Source organism: Vicia villosa, linkage group LG4 (genome assembly GCF_029867415.1).
Source record: "Vicia villosa cultivar HV-30 ecotype Madison, WI linkage group LG4, Vvil1.0, whole genome shotgun sequence".
NCBI classification, from domain to species: Eukaryota; Viridiplantae; Streptophyta; class Magnoliopsida; order Fabales; family Fabaceae; genus Vicia; species Vicia villosa.
This window is the reverse complement of record NC_081183.1, coordinates 154,913,508-154,934,299: the sequence shown is the minus strand read 5'-3', so window position 1 is coordinate 154,934,299 and position 20,792 is coordinate 154,913,508. Positions and strand designations below refer to the sequence as shown.

The 20,792-nt window shown below is 33.6% G+C and overlaps 2 protein-coding genes across 2 annotated transcripts; both read left to right on the top strand.

The window, feature by feature from the left end:
- Positions 1 to 7,482: 7,482 nt before the first annotated feature.
- Positions 7,483 to 11,132, top strand: LOC131600014 (glycerol-3-phosphate dehydrogenase [NAD(+)] GPDHC1, cytosolic-like). The gene is made up of 5 exons (XM_058872248.1): positions 7,483 to 8,662; positions 8,909 to 9,130; positions 9,770 to 10,017; positions 10,421 to 10,560; positions 10,693 to 11,132. The coding sequence occupies exons 1-5, from the start codon at positions 8,020 to 8,022 to the stop codon at positions 10,814 to 10,816; spliced, it is 1,377 nt and encodes a 458-aa protein (XP_058728231.1). The 5' UTR covers positions 7,483 to 8,019; the 3' UTR covers positions 10,817 to 11,132.
- Positions 11,133 to 13,630: 2,498 nt separating this feature from the next.
- LOC131600013 (uncharacterized) lies at positions 13,631 to 15,442 on the top strand. Its single transcript, XM_058872247.1, has 5 exons — positions 13,631 to 13,813; positions 14,619 to 14,661; positions 14,768 to 14,859; positions 14,938 to 15,030; positions 15,271 to 15,442. Exons 1-5 carry the CDS (start codon positions 13,739 to 13,741, stop codon positions 15,316 to 15,318), a joined length of 351 nt encoding a protein of 116 aa, XP_058728230.1. The 5' UTR covers positions 13,631 to 13,738; the 3' UTR covers positions 15,319 to 15,442.
- The last annotated feature ends 5,350 nt before the right edge of the window (positions 15,443 to 20,792 follow it).

The window sequence follows — 20,792 nt, the reverse complement described above, 5'->3', positions numbered from 1 at the left end:
TTGATTTTAACACTAAGGTGACTTCAGTGCTTCAACATCTGCTACTGGAACTTTGTAAATTTGAAAGGAAAAGCATCAGCAATATATCAAGATAAACTAACCACAAACATCTCGAGAAATCCCAAGATTTGCGGTCTCAAGACCATCATCATCGTTTGCTTTAGATGGTTGTTCTTCGAATGAAAAAGCTTCGGCGGCGAAACCAGCGTGAGTGCCAAGGAGTCACAAAATAACAAACAGAAGTCAAAATCGTGTCTTGCCGCTGCCATAGTGGGTTAAGAAAAAATCGTAAAAGAAAAAAAGTAGGGTTCAAAGGGATGAAGATCTGGAAATCAGATAGCACATATTCATACAAATAGTTGAATGAAAAAAACCTTCAAACTAAAATTGATGATGCACTGATTAGGTTTTAGGAGATGAGAAGGCATCATTGAAGAAATTGCATCGTGAATTCAATCCATTGAGCTGAATCGTTGCAGAGTAATGGCTATTGAGAATAATGATAAACCTAAATTCAAATTGTAAAGTTATTGTGAGAAAATCAAGAAAATCCCATAAATGTTGGCTGCTAGTGTGTGTGGAAAAAGGAAAAGATGGGAAATGTATTCCAATAAATTTTGACTGTTGTTGTTTAAGTGGAAAGGTAATAAAACAAAATAAAATATAAAAAACAAATAAAAAGTATTAAAAACAAAAAAAATATATTACTTTATATGGAAAGTTTAAAAATAGCATGGGAGCTAGAATGATGACACTTGGTAGACTTGCCAAAGTTCTCATCTAGCTTTTTTATTATGAATGATATATATATATATATATATATATATATATATATATATATATATATATATATATATATATATATATATATATATATATATATATATATTGTTGTTTTCAAGACCTTATTTTTATCGTTTCTTTTTCTATGTTGCGGTGATTAGGGCCGTTTTCGGTCCGGTTCGGTCCGGGTATTTGATATCCCGAGAGCCGGACCGAAATAGTATCGGGTAAATTCGGACCGGACCGAAACAGTGATGGATTAATTTTTTGGACCGAAATCGGACCATTACTTCGGATATCCGACAAAAGTATCCAATAAGTATCCAATATAGTATCCAATTTTGATATCGGATAAAAAAATTACCCATTCCCGAACCGAATAACATTTGGTCGGTCCAATGGACCGGTTCCACCGGTCCGGTTTCCGGTCCGATTCTCGGATCCTATGGACCAAATACAGCCCTAGCGGTGATAGTCACTCTTCATTGGTTTTTATGACAATTTATATTTTTGGATAATAGTAATTTTGGTCTCCCTATTTTATTTTATTTTTAATTTTGATCCTTTCATTTTTTTTTACAAATGATCCTTCCATTTTAAAAATTTAGATTTTGGTCCCTTTTTAATGTTTTATTTTGGATTTTAGTTCTCCATTAAACTTGGGACCATTTTTTAGTGGAGAAAGGCTAGTCATACACTGAATTTTGACAACTACATTGTAGTTTGCTACGGTTTTGTATGTTTATCATGTTTAATAACTATATTTTATTTATTTTTCACACAAACAAATACATAATCATGCTTTGGTTCAGATGGTGTAACATACGGTGTATGTTTTCAGTGTAAAAATAGCATGTATCTTTTTAGTGAGGTGGTGCTGCCTTTGATGACGTGTTAGTTTCTGTTACATAAGTATCGATTTCCACGTCACAATAATCATTTTAAATAAAATAAAATTTAGTTATGTCATTAAAATTATTATTATTTCATTATATTTATTATTATTATTATTATTATTTTATTTTCATTATTAAAACATCATTAAAAAAACCTTGAAGAGACCCATCTCCACCCTTTTGATACAAACCCACGAAGGAAGATGCAAACCCAGGAAGACGAACCCTGAGACGCCGTCATCATGGCCATTGCAATCCAAAGTAACCAATCCTTGTTCACGTATCTATCAATCTGAAATGGCAAACCCAACTTATGTTTTGAGGTATGCACAATTCTTGTAATGATATGTTTCGATGTCAGTCCAATACTTGCGTTTATGTTTCGTTGTTTAGGTTTACGTTTGGGATTTCTTGAGGTCCTAGTTTGTCTGTGGTTTCTTTATGTTTACATTGTGGTCCCTGATTTATTTTGTGGTCCCAGTTTATTTGTGGTTTCTTTATTTTTACATTGTCCCTTATTTATTTTGTGGTCCCAGTTTGTTACCTTCCCGTTGTTGCTTGTGTTGGTCTTTATATTCAGTCCCAAAATTTTGTGCTTGTTGTTTATAGTGGTGTGTTTTTATTTTGTGCTTGTTGTTTATAGTGGTGTGTTTTTATTTTGTGTAGGCTAGAATACATCATAGGGGAAGTTTGGTGCAACACCCAGTGAAGTTGTATGTTGGAGGGATTGCAAGTGAAATAAATTGGGACTGGGGTGTGGACTTAATGTCCTATATGGAGATTGAAAAGATGATTAAAATGAAGGGTATTGTAATATACGGTGTTTATGGTATTGGAATCCTAAGTATGCTTTTTCTCGTGGACTTCGTCCTTTGAATGATGGCAAAGATGTAAGGTTTATGGAAGATATTAGAGGATATAAATTGGTTGACATTTTTGTTGAACACAAAGTCAGAGAAGTTGATATTGAAGATGTTAGGTTTGATGATGCAGTTGATGAAGAAGCAAATGTTGAACAAGAAAATGTTGAACAAGTAGATGTTGAAGATGTAAATGTTGAAGAAGTAACTATTGAAGGATGCAGGACTTGCATGTCAGTTCATCTGTGATTTGAACAATCTTGTAGCATTTCTTTGTTCCTCAGTGAGTTGGGAGGGTTGGAGTTTGTTCATGACTAGTAATAATCCAATTGCAACAGACAATAAAAGAGCAGAAGATAATTTCATAACCAAAAGTGGTGCAACTTCCCCACTTTTAGCAGTTAAAGTTATCATGGAAGACAAAGCTTGTGAGAACATTGTTCAATTTTATGAATAAGGTTTCCATGTTAACAACGTTAGTGCCATCTCAACGAAGTTAAATGATACATCAGCGCCGTTTGTGCCAACTCAGCTTTTTTGGAACGAATTTTATGAATAAGGTTAACGTTACAGACTTTAGTTAATATAAAGGACCTACTTGTAGCGAAAAAAACGTAAAGGACCACATTGTTATAATTAAATAACTTAAAGGACCCAACAGGTAATTTAGCCTATTTATTTTATAGAATTCAAGCCTAAAAGGAATCCACCTTAAGTCAAAAACTTCTCCTTTGTCTAACCCATTACTCTAAGTCCTTAGCACCAACTCCTAACAATCAATTACCATCATTAAGTATCAATTTTGTACATGCATAACTTCAATAAACAATGGGGACTAAAAATAGTATTACCTCCGTCCCTAAATATAAGACCTTATAGACAAAATTACGTTAATTAAAAAAATTAGTTAGAGTATTAAATTTATTGACTATTTGTACAATTTTACAAATTTATCCTTAGGAGAGAAAAATAATTGATTTTCATACATGTGTATTTATTAGGGGTGGCAAAACGGTCTGCCATACACACCCGCTATAAAATGGTGGGTTGGGATTTTGTGCCCACTGCGCACCAAAGCCCGCCCCGACAAAATCCGCTGCCCGCCAAAGCCTGCCTCGCCTATTCGTTCAGCATATCCCGCCTTATGTCCGCTCTTTTTTAGTTAATTCTAGTAATTACAATTCTTGATGGTTTAATTTATACATTTTTTGTTTGAATATATGCAACATTTTTAAAGTGAAATTTGATAAAAAGATGCTTTATAAAAATTGTTCTAAAAAATAAGTAAAAAATTTAATTGAAAGGTAAAAAAGTCTATAATCTATTAAAAAAATGAAAAAAAAATAAATTAATAAAAAATAGACGGGCAAGCCAGTCCGCCACCTTGGTGGGGCATGCTTAATTTTTTAGGCCCATTTCGACTTTGCGGACTTGTCTGTCCCGCTCTTTTTTTGGCAGGCTTAAGACGGGGCGAGCGACCCGTTTTTTCACCCCTAGTATTTATTATTGATTGCAGAAAAAGATGTGATATAATTAGAGGTGTGTTTGGAAAAAATAATTAATGCACTTTGTAAGTTGAAAAAAGTCTTATAAAAAGGGACAAGAGAAAAACTCAAGAGGATCTTATAATTAGGGACAAAGGTAGTATTTTTTTACAAATCGAGGGTTTGGTTCACTTAGGAGGGTGAAATAATGGAGGAACAACACTTACCTCTATTTTTTTTTTTACAAAGATGAAATTGAGTGTGGAAAAATGAGAGTTGAAGTTGATTTTGGGAGAAGAAGAAACAAAAATTGAGTTTTGTGCTTAAATATGTTTCATGGTCGTTAGCTCAAAGACAGGGCCGGCCCTGGGCCAGGGCAAGCAGGTCCACAACCCAGGGCCTCAAGAAAATGGGGGCCTCAATTTGAGAGGTGTATATAAAAATTATAATACTGATGAACTAAAATATATATTGGTTACCGAATTTAATAAACATTTGAATGTTGGTGATCCAGCAGTTTATTCTTTGTTTTGTATGCTTATTGTCACCGGTTCAAACCTTACTTCTACCTTATTTTTCATTTTCATAACATTATAATTCATTATTTCATTTTCATAACATCTCAGTAAATCATTTTCATAACATTATAATTCATTATTTCATAACATCTCAGTAAATAAAAATGGAGGTATCTAATTACATAGGTTCTCAAATTTTAATTATAACTTTTTTTATACCATCAATTGAAAATTTTTAATTATAACTTTTTTTATACAATCAATTGAAATTTTAAATCAAATTTTATTTTCAATTATTTATCATAACTCTTATAATTTTAATTTATTTTAGTGTAAATTTAAAATTTATTTATATGTAATAATTAAATATTTAAAAGTTAATGATATAATTAACTTATTTATTATTCAATTTTTATGATGAAATCAAATTCACTATTATTTATATAAGCTTTGATTTATTATTTTTATGATCATAAAAATAAATTTCTTACCAGTCAGGTAAACCTACGTATTAGAATCAAGACGTTGTTTAGACTTACTTTTATATTTCTTAGTCATATGACTTGGTTTTTCACAATTAAATTAAGAGAAAATACTACTTTCATTTCTTTGAGATGATGTTTTTTATCTATAAATTAGAGCAATTAAGGTCCTTAAAAGATTTTTATTCTTAATTCAGTTAATCATATTGTGATTTTGAATTCTTTAATGATTTGCAGATGATCTTCTTATTCGTATTGAAAATCTTTTTCATATTTTTGATCTTGTCTTTGAGGGATCCATTTTTTATTAATTAGGGGTCCATTTTTTTTGTTTGCCCTGTGCCTCTAAAAAGTCGGGACCGGCCCTGCTCAAAGAAGAGGAAGAAGAATGAAATTTGGATTTCCTCTCTTGCTCATTGAGTCTTAAATACTCTATTGAAAAAATACCTTATCACTCATCCTTATTTAAGTTTTTCAAATATGCCGTTCTTAAAAAGCCTAAAATGCTCCCTTTCTCTCAATGAAATCTCTATTTTAGCATATTTTCTCAAATATTAATGAACTCTAAATTATACGATGTATAAGAGAAAAAACCCACCAATAACAAACAAAATAACTTATTTGGATTGGGTCTTACTTATACTGATCGATTGTGCTTAGTTATTATCAAGTTGGAGGGTTTCAAATTCGTTGTTTAGGACTGGCCTTAAGGTCTTGACAACCTTTGACAAATTAACTTGATCGTCCTCTAGGATTTCATCTTCTCATACATCAAGGTCGACCACACCTAAATGAGTCATTAAATGCCAAAAGGTTCCCGCCTTAACACAACTTTCATGCACAAAATCTAATCTCATGAAGACTTTGAGGTACATCAAGTCGTACGAGTTTCTGTCATTGTTGATGATCCCCAATAATGAGGGGTTGGTTATGATGACAATTATGACTAATGAAAACATTTCATTAGGAGTTCCATCCACCTTCTCGTTGTCTCAAAACCTTCAAATATGTCTATTTTCTTATTGTCTTTTTAAGGTTGTTGAAGATTTGAGTGAGCTTCATGGTGGTGCAGAGCGGGTCTTAGGTGCGGGGATGCGGAGTGGATCTGCAAGATTAACACTTCAATGTCTAAGTCAGTAAAAAAATGAGGAGTAATCAATGTAGAATGCAAAAGGTCGTCCGATAACATTTAACTATTGGCTCTAGAGTAAGATTACATTGTACCTTTAATGCTTGGGTGGAGAGACTTTGGATTGGTGATCGAATCTATCTCTTTTAAGCATATAACCAACTAAAACAGGCTCTAAGTAATCGATGGAGTAACTATTCTTACACTTATTTAAGAAGATACTTAATCTAATTTAATGTTTTAAAATAATAAAAAGTTATTGTATTTTTTAAATTATCCCTCTATGTTTGATTACAATAAATGGATTATAAAAAGGGGTTAAATATGTTTTTGGTCCCTATAAATATTTCAAATTTCATTTTTAGTCCCTATAATAAATAACAAATTTCAGTCCTTACAAAATTTTTATGCATTCAGTTTTAATCCCTTCTATTTTCTAAAATTTTGAAAACTGTTTAATTACCTTTAAACTTTTAAATTTTTGAATAATTTTTCTCCTACGTGTTTAGAATACTATAAAATGTTTCTTTATCAAATTATATACTTTTTTAAAATGAAAAGAATTAAATATGAATTTTTTAAATTTTAAAAGATAATGATAAAACTAATGCAAATTTTGACTTAGAAATCAAATTTTGAGTTTGTTTTTTTCGAGAAACTTTTTATAACATTCTAAACATGTCTGTAAAATACTCATTCAAAAGTACACATTAGTTTAACAACACGGACTAAAACTACGTGCATAACAATTTTATGGGAACTAAAACATGTCATTTTTTAATAGAGACCAAACTAAAACATGTCATTTTTTAATAGAGACCAAAAACAAAATTTGATAATTTTATAAGGACCAAAAACATATTTAACTCTAAAAAAAATAGATTTAACTATAATTATGATCATTCTAACTAATCTAACTTACAAAATAAATTTCTGGTTTTAAATTTAAATAATAATTTCATATATTTTTATTAAAAATTTGACGTTGATTTCTTAATAACATATAACTTATATATTTTATATTTAAAATTTCATAATTTTTTTAAAAGTTTTTTATTTTTGCACCTAAAATTGATAGTGTAATCAATGAATAATAATTCATTTATGACTATGACTACATTACTCACAATTAATGAAGGTTGGTTTTTCTTATTTTAAGACAAATTAAAAAGATTAATAAAAATATATATTTAAAAAATAAACAAAAATTTGCAAACAGTGAACAAATCTTCTGAAAGAGTTTTTATAAATTAAAGATAGCAGATGAAGTAAAGGAATGGGCCAATCTAAAGATGGGGTAAGGGGTACCCCTCACATGGAACATGATTGGCAAATTCATCCAATATTAATGCCCAATGGGGAAGTTGGCATCTTTAATGCCATTCCTATATGTTCCAACCATTTTCTCTTACTCATAACCTTTGCACATTGCATTATTATTTTCATCATTGCCATCTTTCTCACATTATCATTTTCACTTTCCTTTTGTTTTCTGTCTTCATCTTTTCAGCATTTCCTTCAACAAAGCCACTTCCTCACATTTAAAACAATACAATTTTATGGTAACTTTGTACTAGTTCCTAACACGCGTCTTACAAGTTGTGTTTGTTTGTTTTTCTTTATTTTTTTATTAGTTCTAGTGTTGTTTTCAGTTGGGGTAGATCAACAAACTCTAGACGGAGAAAACTAAGTTGTGACATTTTTTTTATACATCCTATGTTCTGTTTGATTAAAGTTCTAACTGAAAGAAGCTTCATTTTTTTCTTTCTTTCAAGGTAATAGTTTGTTATTTTCATATGCACTGAAATCATTGGAGATTTCAAGTACTGTTTCATTTTTGGGCTATAGAGCTTGGTGAGGTAGCATAATGGGTGTAGTTAGTAATTCAGACTCAAATGGATCTGTTCAAAATTGCAATGGTTTAGAAGAGAAGCTTGATGATCTTCGTCGCCTTCTTGGTAAGGCTAATGGTGATCCATTGAGGATTGTTAGTGTAGGAGCTGGTGCTTGGGGGAGTGTTTTTGCAGCATTGTTGCAAGACACGTATGGTCAATTCCGCGACAAGGTACAAATCAGGATATGGAGGAGGCCGTTGAAGATTGTTGATAAAGCCACTGCGAAGCATTTGTTTGAAGTTATCAACTCTAGGGAAGATGTGTTGAGGAGGTTGATTCGGCGTTGCGCTTATTTGAAATATGTTGAGGCAAGGCTTGGAGATAGGACATTGTATGCCGATGAGATTCTGAAAGATGGTTTTTGTTTGAATATGATTGATACGCCAATTTGTCCTTTGAAGGTTGTTACAAACTTGCAGGAAGCTGTTTGGGATGCAGATATTGTTGTCAATGGATTGCCTTCGACCGAAACACGGGAGATTTTTGAAGAGATTAGTAAATATTGGAAGGAGAGAATCACAGTTCCTGTAATTATCTCTTTGTCTAAGGGTATAGAGGCTGCATTGGAGCCTGTTCCGCATATTATAACTCCAACAAAAATGATTCACAAAGCAAGTAAGAGGTTTTCTTCATCTCTATTTTTATAACTTAACTCAAAAGAGAAGAATTTTCTCATACAATTGAGCAGAAATATCATTTCTGATTCTATAATATCATTTCTCATTCTATAATATATGTGATACCAACGAATGGAAGCTAGAAATTTAGTACTGTGTAGTAAAGGATGTTTATTGTTTTGCTTGGTTTTCTTTTTGAACATTTTAATCAGATTTCATCTCTTTAAAATGTATACTTTAACAGCTGGAGTTCCCATGGAGAACATACTTTATCTTGGTGGTCCAAATATTGCATCAGAAATCTACCACAAGGAGTATGCAAATGCTAGAATATGTGGCGCTGAGAAATGGAGGAAGGCTCTGGCGAAGTTTCTGAGACAACCACATTTTATTGTTTGGGACAATAGTGACCTTGTTACCCATGAGGTTATGGGTGGCTTGAAAAATGTTTATGCAATCGGTGCTGGTAAGCTTCAAATTAGTCATTATACATGTATACTATCTTTATTGTCAATGCTTTTCTATGATATAATTGTTTATGTTAGAAAAATTAGTTGAGAGAAACCCTAGGTGATTAAGATATATGTTTGAAAGTTCTAGCTTTGGTTAATCTGCTTTAACACGCTATACCGCTTTCACAATTTTGGGGTTGTCCACCCTGCGCCGCTATTCGGGACTGACAACTGTGGACCTAAGCAAATAAAGATAAAAATCATTGGCAATAATAACCAAAAATCTTTTTTTCTTCAAATGATGAACAACTTTTCATGCAGTCATAGACCAGAGCAGTTATTTTTGTTGTAGTTTTGTGAAAATTGAATTTCTTACGCTTTCAAATTGTGGTTGATTCTATCAGTATGAAGCAGCCAGATCAGTATATTCATAACTAGCATTTGGTGTGTCTTGCAAGTTGCAATACACTTTTGATATGCCATGTTTTGGTTTATTATTGTAGCTTCTTCTTTTCCTTTTATCAACTATTGAGTTGGAAAATTTAAAACTTCAACTGATAAATACAAACTTTTCCATTTCCATAGCATGTATTTTGTTTATGAACTACAATGTATATAATATATATATATCTTCTGTTTCTTATTGATGTCAGGAATGGTAGCAGCCCTTACCAACGAGAGTGCTACCAGCAAATCAGTATATTTTGCACACTGTACATCCGAGATGATATTTATCACTCACTTGTTGGCTGAAGAACCTGAAAAACTCGCGGGACCATTATTGGCTGATACTTATGTGACTTTGTTGAAAGGTCGTAATGCATGGTATGGCCAGATGTTAGCTAAGGGTGAACTAAGTCCGGACATGGGTGACAGCATAAGAGGCAAAGGAATGATTCAGGTATAGTTAGTGTTTTTCTACTTCTTAGTTGGTTCTATACATAAATGCTAAACTTTGAAGACATGCCAATTGCATTTTTGGAGTGTATAAACGGTATAATATGCATAAAAATGTTGATTATGTGATAGACTCATACAGAATTTGGCATTTTTGGACTGGTTTATTATTTCGTAATTCTAAATTGCTCACCTCCTATTTCGAGGATTGAAATGAATGATTTACTCATTCAAATGTGACTTGCAAGTACAATTTTTGTAAATGTGAAAGTGATGTACAAGTAGGATATTTTTTTACCATTTTATATAGTGCAAGCCATAGTCAACATTTGATCTTCATTCAAAATCTTCTGACTAAACAAATAATGAGAAGAGAAAAAAACGACTCTACTATTTTATATTTGCAGGGGGTGTCTGCAGTAGAGGCATTCTTTGAACTTTTGAGCCAATCAAGCTTGAATGTGTTGCACCCAGGAGATAATAAACCAGTTGCTCCGGTTGAGCTCTGCCCAATCTTGAAGACACTATATAAAATATTAATTTCCAGGTATTTTTCTGTAACCATTAGCTTGAATCTTAGATGCTTGACATGACACTCTCTCCTTCACGGTTGTGATTCAATTGGAAATTTCATATATCTATACTACTATGTATCTCATATATATGATTTTTATTTCAGGGAACAATCAACAAAAGCTATTCTCCAAGCTTTGAGGGATGAAAATCTGAATGATCCCCGTGAACGTATTGAGATTGCACAAAGTCATGCATTCTACAGACCTTCACTGCTTGGACAACCTTGATTAGATATATGGAGCATTTAGAAAAAGTTTTTGTTTTGTCTTGAGAAATGTTTTTTTGATGGACATTAACGTATTTATTTTAATAAGCTTTTGATACACATTGTATATATGATATGGCAAAATATAACCCCCAGTGACAACTTGACATGTTATTGCTCAAATTGTATACTTCATATTCGATGCAAACTATGACAAGCACATCGGATGTAAGATATACATATTGATGTAATAATATAATATTATGTTTTAGATAAGCTCCTAATTATATAGTATACTAGCATAGTGTCTGTTACAACATAGTGAGATTGTTCAGACGAAGGAGAAATTTCAGGAATGAATAGAACCTTTTATATTCATCAAAACGATTTGGTTCACAATTATAACTTATGTAATTCAAGAATTGCACCAAGGGCTAACAATCACAATCTTGCTTAAAGTAAGGAAGCAAATAGAAAGAATAAAATGGTAATTGGTGCCTTAAGTATTTCAGCAACAACAGCACATATTCTGGATCATTTTCCTTTGGCACATAGTTATTCATCCACCTAAGCTCAACAATTGGGCGTTTCTGTTGGACCTGGTCGAGTGACACAACTGCTTCGTTTACATTGGAACAACATGAGATAGAATGGTATGATAAGAGTGTTTGTGATATACACATTAATCTTTATGGAACATATAAGAATGCAATTCGCTTGTCATGAATTTGATTTGTGAATAATATACATTGAGAAATCCTATTTGAAAACTAATAATAGCGAAGGAATATAATTAATAGTTAATTGTAGTGTTATAATTGTAAACGACCTAATAAAGGTGGGAGCTTTGCAGCTCCTAGGAGGGGCGGCGACAATATGTCCCTTTTGAGGAGACATCGCCTTGCCCCAAATACCTTTCAGTTGCTTAGTTACGAGAAAAGTGGAAAAAGATATTTTTTGGTTAGAGAGAAGTCAGTCGCTTAGTTACGAGAAAAGTGGAAAAAGATATTTTTTGGTTAGAGAGAAGTTACGGTCTGATACATGTCTCCTTAGGAAATAGAAATTTAACGGTCAACCATTAACTGAATGGGCGATCATCTTTTCTAAAAAAACCTTAAGCTCAACGGCCTCTATAAATACTTCTCCAATAACGGGAGAAAGGACATATCATAATTTATATAGATCAAAACATATATATAACACAATTACACCATAAGCATAACACTTACATACATAGTCATTCACCTCATGCGAGATGCCCCTCTTATACCGCCGTAATCGCTATAACACCACCATACACGGCCTCTCGCTAACGCAGACAAGCCATAACCACCCTAAATTGTTATAAACCTACTAAAGTCTCTAAGTATCACTTACCCTTATATGGATACCATAGACGCCTGTAGTTTTTGATCAGTACAATGACGCCCACTGTAGGCCCCCAATAAAACTAACCTATATCGCACCTCTTTCATTTTCATTCCTTCAATCTTTGTTCTGAAGATGGTCAGAAAAACTCTACGCTTTAATACAAACACCATAGCCGAGGGGAAACAGAGGTTAACATCACCTTTTCCGACAAGGATTCCATAGAAGTCAACCCTAATGATATTGACTTTATGGTCATCACTATGCAACATGACAAATGGGATATCAAGCTAGTCTTGATAGTTTCTGGGAGTTTCGTTGACGTCCTATTCAAGGATGCTTTTCAAAAGCTTCAACTCAATCCTAACGGTGTCGAAGTGTTCAGGGGTTCGTTAATAGGGTTGTCAGATGAGTAGGTACAAGTATGGGGCCATGTGATCTTAAAGACAACATGTGGCGAGGGAGCAGACGTTAAGGCGATTGAATTAAGTCAAATACCTTATCGTGGATGCCCTGTCGCCTACAAAGTCATCCTAGACCGACTCGCCATCAATGCGTACCCGATCCTGAAGTACCCACTTCCTGGTGGACGAGTCGGTACAATTCGAGGAGACTAACAGATCGCTCAAGAATAGTATCAAAATAGCCTGGCGAAAGAGAGGGAAGAGCTCTCCCTTGTGGGCGCCCCTTACTAAAGTCCTAAATGCAGTCATCGATTGTTGGAATCCTAGGTTACACGCAGACAATGAGAGACTCATTACTCCGGAGGACCTGAAGGAAGTTAGAATAGGCCCTTCAGCCCATCAGGTGACGACGATAGGTACTTTGCTTACCGAGAAAGAAAAACACGAGCTAGTCAACCAACTCATTAGAAATGTTGACTTGTTCGCCTGAGCTCCCTCTAATATGTCTGAGATAGATACCAAAGTAATGAGCCACTGTCTCGCCGTTAACCCTTATGCCAAGCTAGTGGTGCAGAGGAAGCGGAAAATTGGTGAGGAGAAAAAAGTCGCCATTGATGATGAGATAGATAGGCTATGCAACGCCAGATTCATCATGGAAACAAAATATCCTACCTGGTTTGCCAACGCGGTGTTGGTGAGGAAGGCAACAAACAGATGGCGCATGTGCGTAGACTTTACTTATGTAAACGCTGATTGGCGTAAGGACTCGTACCTACTACCAGATATTGATCGTCTTATCGATTGATCCTCATGTTACTGCACGTTGAGCTTCATTGACGCCTACTTGAGGTATAACCAGATTCGAATGGATCACCTGGATGTCCCCAAAACAGCCTTCTTGTTGAATCACGACAACTACTATTAAAATATAATTATAATGTACAAAAATATGTTAACAATTTAAAAATGTCAATTACTACATATTGAAACTAAATTATAAATAAATAAATAAAAAAACAATTACACCAATCTACAAATAATTTGTTCACAACCAAGTTTAAGCTTTCTAAACTCAAAAGTGTGGTTTGATTAGAACTGGCTAGACGAGGAGGAGGAGGAGCTTAAAGCGGCGGAGCGAAGCAGACGAATCAAGAGACAGTAGAAAGAGAAGAATGGTTGAGTCCGTTAAAATTAACGACTTGGAACTCACCTTAAAGCCTTTCTATCGCAGAGCTTCTGAAGCTGAGGTTAATAATTCACTCTTTTTTTCTTTTTTCATTTTCATCGCCGATTCAAGCTTTCTAATGCCTCTATGGAATCGTGTCTTCTTTTGATGCATAATTTCATTCCGTTTTCCTTACCCTATTCAGTAATAACACCAAAATTAACATAACTGTTGTCCTGCTTCAACATTTTGAATGTAAATTGTATGAATCAACCCACCTAGCTTATGCTATGAAATTGAATTTGAATAATACAAGAGAGTGTTGAAATTCATGTGTCACACCAAATTACAACAGTGTGTGTTGCTAGGACTCCTCATTGGACTCTGTAACACCGACATCCCTGAAAATAGATGTGTCTGTGTTGGTGTCCGAATTGGACATCGACCGTTGTGATTACGTTAAAATTATTCATTTTCAAGTTATTTGCTGGTGTCAGGATCAGCGGTTTGTTTCTGGTATCCGAGCTTCATAGATAATGGATTTAACTTTGAACTGATCATTGCAAATGTAAAATTACGGAAAGAACTGTCCCTAGACAATCTGTTTCCTTTTCTTTCCAGCAATTTGCTCATATCTTGTGTAGATATTGAATAGAGCGCTTTTCATTTTTTTACGAGTTTCGTTAAAGCTTTTTGTACAAGTAAAATTACTTAAGATTTTTTATGAGTTTTGTTAAAGCTTTTTGTTTAAGCATGTTACTGAAGATTTTTGGTGAGTTTTTTTAAAGCTTTTGTATAAGCTAATTACTCAAGAGTTTTTATTAGTTTTGTTGAAGCTTTTTGTATCAGTAAATTACTGAAGGATTTCTTACCACTTTATATTTTAGGAACGCTTATCTAGACTCGAAGCTGCCATCAATAGTAAAAAAGGTATGTGCCGAGATACACAACACAAATTAATAGAATTTTCAGAGTGGAATCGAAGTCGGTTCCTGATATTATGAGCCTAAATTACATTTCTATGAACCTGTTGCAGATACTGGGAATGAGGAACACTTGAAAACGGTTAATGATCTTCAGTCGAAGTTAGAAGCTGCAAATGCTGAATTAGTTTCAGAAAAACAAAAGGTTTTACTCATTTACAACTTACATACATCTAATTTATCGTAACGGGTTGTATCCTTTTAACAATGATTTGATTTTCAGGCTGAGGTGCTTGCTGCAGAAAACGAAAAACTTCAATACCGTATAGTTCATCTTCTGCGATCACTCAAGAATGCTAATCTGAAATTAGAGCAAGTTAGTATTGCCGGTTTTTCGTTCAATTCATAAAATATATATTGATTAATTTGTAAATGCTTAGATTGTAAGTATGCGCAATTGGAATAAGTGTCTCTGAAAGGCGGGTTTATAAATTTTTGGTCATAGAATAACTTGGATGAAGTTCTGCACATACTCAAATTAGACGATTTAAAGTTGTGCTGTTATGTGAAATGTGACTCATGGCTAAATTGTTATTATTTCATTTCTTGACCTTAGGTTAAAGCGCGGGAACAGCTGGAGAGCTTGAAATTGCAAGATTCTTAAAACGATGAGCTTAAATAGGTTATTGGTTGTTTGTATTTCTCTCTTTTTGTTGTCAAATTGTATTCTGTATTCTTGATGATGCTAAATATGTTTGGCTTTGCTGGTTTTATAACTTTAGAATTCAGATTTTTGTTTGTCTCTTATATTACTTACAATAGACATCATAATAGACACTTAAAATACTTCCAATTTTGTAACCACATGTGAGTTGATTGTAATACTTACATTAATGTTCTAAACCAGCAAAACCAACATCAATATGTCAATCTTTCTGTTTTTTAGTGTTTGACATTTTTGGTACGCAGTTTTCACCACTCCTTCAAAAATTTCCAGTGACATTATTAACGACTAAGGCCATCTATTCTCGTCCACAAAAATAGCCCCTGCACTGCATTATGCAGTAAACCGGTCCCATATTAGCCTGGCTGTTATTATCTCTTCACTACAAAAGAAGCAAGGGAAGTATGATTTAAACATGAAAGGCAAAGTACACCAAAATGCTTAAACTTAAACTCATTGTTCTTGCAAATGAAAACTCTACAAGTGTTAGTGACAAATAAAGGTACAATATATATAGAATAGGATATTCTCAAAAATATAAATACATAAGTTTATATAAAAAGGAGTAATATCACTATATATACAAATAAAATCAAATGTGCCATATTAACCCTCCTACCCCATCATTTATAAATTAGCATGAACTCATATTTTGTCCATACGACACAAGTGTCTCCAAGAAGATTCTAGAGCCTGACCAAGGGCATTATAATATTTATATTAAGGGTGTAAGCGGATCAGAAAAAAATTAATTAAACCGACAAATCAAACTAAACCGAAATGAAACTGAATATTTTTGGTTCAGTTCTAAAATCGAAGGTTCAGTTCTAAAATCGAACTGAACCAATAAAAACCGATGTGGTTCGGTTTTCGATTTTAGTTTTTAGGAACCATCAAACCGATGAACCGAATCAATAGAAATAGTTATGCTCCAAATATTTTATTTCACTCATTATTAAGGTCAAATTTTGTATCGGTCCAACCAATAAAACACTCATCTAGAACCAAACTTAAAAACTTAAAAAATAGAAACCATAGGTCCCTAAAACTTGCTTTCACTGAACTTCTACTCTCGGTTTTAGGTTTTCGGTTCGTATTCTTTCGTATTCTTCAACAAAATTCTTTCTAGTCTTGTTACAAAATAATTTTTATGTGTGTTTGAGGTGTGAAACATGTTAATTGGTGTGTGCTTTGTTGTGTTCTATTTGCTAAGATTTTAAATCCCTCTCTAACCTTCTAATGCCAAGTGTCAACTTTTATATATGATCGTGAACTTATTTCATGATGCAATAGAAAATCATGTCATTGTTTCACATAGATCAAGAGGAACTTGTAATTTGTTTGAAAAAATAGAGCATGAAATAAATTACGAGAAATATATTATTTTAAAAATTAATAGCATAAAATACACCGAAAACCATGATTATGGAAAATACACTGACGAGTAAAATATTTTGAAAAACAACTTTGTAAACCGATCAACCGAACCAAACCGGTTAGGTTGGTTCGGTTCCATTTTTGAAAAAGGTTAAAAACCAAACCAAACCAAACCAATGGAGATATCATCGGTTCAGACCTTTTTTTTGACCAAAAACTGGTTCAAACCTATTCGATTACACCCCTAACTTATATGTTAATTTTAAGTCACCTGTAATATTTAGATACACAATATTCTAAAATTCTAAACCTCACACTTATATTGTCGGTGCCCTGATTGTTCGAGTGTTTGCAGGTAAACTTCCATTACTAACTACAAAGACCTTCATACCATAATTCATTATCAAATTCATCACCATCATCAACCATACTTGAAGAAAAGTCTTACTAGTTCATTTGACACAGTATGTAGGAAGCATCCTCTAAAGTTTCCTCTCTATTTTCATCTTATTGACCACATGTAAATTGAAGGATTATGTTAATGCAGTGCATCAATTACTTTTTGAAGAACTAAAAAAGAATGTTAAGTTTCTTAGAGAATGTTTGAAGGCAATTAGAGAATAAGTTATGTTAAGTTCCGACTCTCCCATGACGACAAACTAAAAAAGTCATGTTTCATAAGAGAAAACGTGTATCCGACATGGTTTTCCAATGTCGTGATGGCAAGAAAGAGAAATGATAAATGGAGAATGTGCAAATATTAGATTAATTTGAATAAGATATGCCTTAAAGAGCCATACTCATAACAAACATAAACTCATTGGTAGATGGGACATTATGTTAAAAATCTCAACTTCCTCCTAGTTGCCTACTTCGGGGTACAATCAGATCTTAATGAACCTTGCAGATGCCTCTAAATGACCATCATGACATATTGAATAAATTTTTTTCATCAAGTCACACCCTTTGAATTAAAGAATGTGTGAGCTAGATACTAGAGATAGTTGGACAAAATCTTATAAAAAGAAAGTGATGACAATATTGAGATTTACATGGACGTCATGGTCATCAAGAACTGGGAAGAAGAAAATCTAATTCTAAACATTTGAAAATATGATTTGATTAAGTCAAGAGATGCAACATGATGGTGAATCAGAAGAAGTATAGTTTTTAAATCAAAGGAGGAAATTTCTTATGATTCATGATCATTGAGTTATAGAGGTTAATCCAGAAAAGTGCAAAGCAATACCAAATTGCACCTCTAATTATTTCTATCTTAAGTTAGAAGATCATTCACTACCATTATATTAGGGGATTGCTCTTCCTACCTTTACGGGTGCTCCCCCGCCACCGTGAAAAGTCACAACTGTCTCTAGTATTCGAAGAAGTATTTTCAAATGCACCTTTTTCGCACACTCTTTGGTGCAAATTGATAAGAAGTCCTTACTTTGCCAAAATTTAATTAGGAGATGCATCTCCGTATCTGTATGAGGTTAACTCGAAGATGTATCTCCGTAGACACCATTAATTTAAAATTCAAGGGGTGGTATGGAGATAAATCTCCGGATGCGTTTAATACATTAACCCGCGCTTGAACCTTTCCTCTACCTCATTCATTTTATGAAAACTCACACAATAAAAAAAATCCTACTTGTGCATTAAGGTGTTACCTTTTATTCTTGATTGCATTCATTTTTAGGACACAAGTGCAATTTACGTCTATGTGGTCTATCTTAAGTACTTCATCGACTAGGCGGAGATTCACGGGTACAACTGAGAGGCCTTCTGTTTGGACTACCTGTTTTCAGATTATACCAAAACCTCCCTTTGGGTTCGCTCCTCCCACCGTCTGCTGCAGATATCTTGATGCAATACTTAAAGATTTTGTGAGTCATTTGGTACTAGAGTAGTAACCCAAAGTGCCAACTCCTGTACATTAAGCTCATGTAGATGGTTACATGACATGGTTCTATAGGATGTCACACCATATCTTAATATCACACGCTCTTGGAAGATCACATAGGCCAACTAACTAGGTGATACTTAAAGGCTAGGGATGACCACATCGAGGATGTGTCAGTGGTCTGTTGGCATATTGTGGAGATGGGGTGAAGGCATTGAGGCATGACTCTTTGAGGAAGACAGCTCCCAATTGGCCCTCGTAGAAGGCATGATTGCCGAGACATGGAATGCCTTGCAGTACAGGTGGAGGAGAAGCCGGGGGGGGGGGGGGGGGGGGGGTTAGACATACCGACTAGCTTATGTGTGGTTGTATTTTTTTGTTTTTTCGAAACAAGTTATGTATTTTTTTGGTTACGAAAACAAGTTATATATTTACTGCACATTTTTATTTTACTTTAATTAATGTGTGAATCTTTTAATGCATGTTTGAATCAATTAGTGTATCCGTTTTTTAATTTATGGCCTAAAATCACCTAAAATATGAGTTGGTCTAAAAAAATTTCAATGTTGGGACAATGTTGTTGCCTTGAAAGCCTGGTTTCGGTGATGTATCTCAGAAATATCTCATATCCTATACCTTTAAATGACTTCAGGGATACTTTAGAGATGCATCTCCGGAAATACACAAATAATATACGAAGATGCATCTCCAGACCTGGCAGACCATATTTTGTTCAAAATGGGGGTGAAATCCATAAAGATAAAGGCAAATTTGATTTTAGGTGCGTCTGGAAATGCATCTCATTTTGAATTGAATAGTAGGTTGATAATGAGATTTTTTTCAAGGTTTTTTTTTTTGTTATGGAGGTGTTATGTGATTTTTGAAAAGTGAAGAAGATAATCATACAAGGTGGTTATATACTCAAATTCTCGGTGGACCTTTTCGGAGATACATCTCCGAAAATATTACTGAGTGGTAAAAAAAATTCTAAATGAAATAGGTGACTTTGGAGATGCATATCCGAATTTACCTAGAAACATTTTTCGTATTTTCAAGAGTGTGCCTCATTTAACAAGGGTGAGATGAGAAATCACCAGATAATATTTTCCCACTCTTCTTCATAGTATCACATGCCCTATATATATATATATATATATATATATATATATATATATATATATATATATATATATATATATATATATAAGGATCGGTACAAGAGCTTTATGATCAGGGGAATTTCTTTGTACACCCTTTAACCTTCTTAGGGGCCTCTGGCGAAATTCTAGTTTTACCCCCTGAATTCAGAGATGTATATTCGAACGCACCACATTTCATTCTTTAGGGGTTCTTTCGAAGATGTATTTCTGAATTCACCCATTGGTGAATTTCGAAAGCACATATCAGAAATATCCGAAATAATGATTTCCAAAAAACGAAACATAAAAAGCAGATAAGCTTAACATAAATTTAACATAGATAGTCAAAATTGCATGGATATTGAAATAGAAATTTAACATTACATGTTGTTATAAACGAGTAATTAAGGATGTCGGAATATTTTGGTGACATCTTCTCCCGATCTCTCAATCTTCGCATCCATTTCAAACGGACCCTTAGTAGGGTATCTGTGAAAAGTACTCCACATAACCTTTAAATCGTCACCCATCTTCAGTACAAACTGGGTGAAATGTACATTTCAAATCAATTTCTAGAAGTGACACCAATAATTTCTAGAATCAGAAGCCTATACTTGTTGGTCTTGTATGTTGAATCAATTATAAGGACGGTTGGAAATGTGTAGAAAACTTTGATACTGTCTCTATGAATCCAAAAAATGTCACGGACATTGGCTTTATCATCACACACTTTGTACCTTGAAAAATGGTGGTTATCGACCAAAAGTTTCAAAACTTGTTGCATTTAGGATCTCGGACCTTTGCTCACAATGTTTCGTTTATAACGTTCATTATATACCTGCTTGATGTTTGAAACACTTTGTGGTTTTTTCCGTTTCAAATCTGCAAGTATGTTTCTCGGCGCAATTTTGATTATTAATATTTGCGAAATAAATTTTTTTCTCCTCCGGCTTAAGTCGACATGCAATTGGATGACCTTGTAGCTTGATGTCCAA

Coding starts and splice junctions, on each gene's coding strand:
- LOC131600014 (XM_058872248.1), top strand. CDS start 8,020: ATGGGTGTAGTTAGTAATTCAGACTCAAATGGATCTGTTCAAAATTGC. Junction 10,018..10,420: donor GAGGCAAAGGAATGATTCAG/GTATAGTTAGTG, acceptor TTATATTTGCAG/GGGGTGTCTGCAGTAGAGGC. Junction 10,561..10,692: donor TATAAAATATTAATTTCCAG/GTATTTTTCTGT, acceptor TTTTTATTTCAG/GGAACAATCAACAAAAGCTA.
- LOC131600013 (XM_058872247.1), top strand. CDS start 13,739: ATGGTTGAGTCCGTTAAAATTAACGACTTGGAACTCACCTTAAAGCCT. Junction 14,860..14,937: donor TAGTTTCAGAAAAACAAAAG/GTTTTACTCATT, acceptor TTTGATTTTCAG/GCTGAGGTGCTTGCTGCAGA. Junction 15,031..15,270: donor CTAATCTGAAATTAGAGCAA/GTTAGTATTGCC, acceptor TCTTGACCTTAG/GTTAAAGCGCGGGAACAGCT.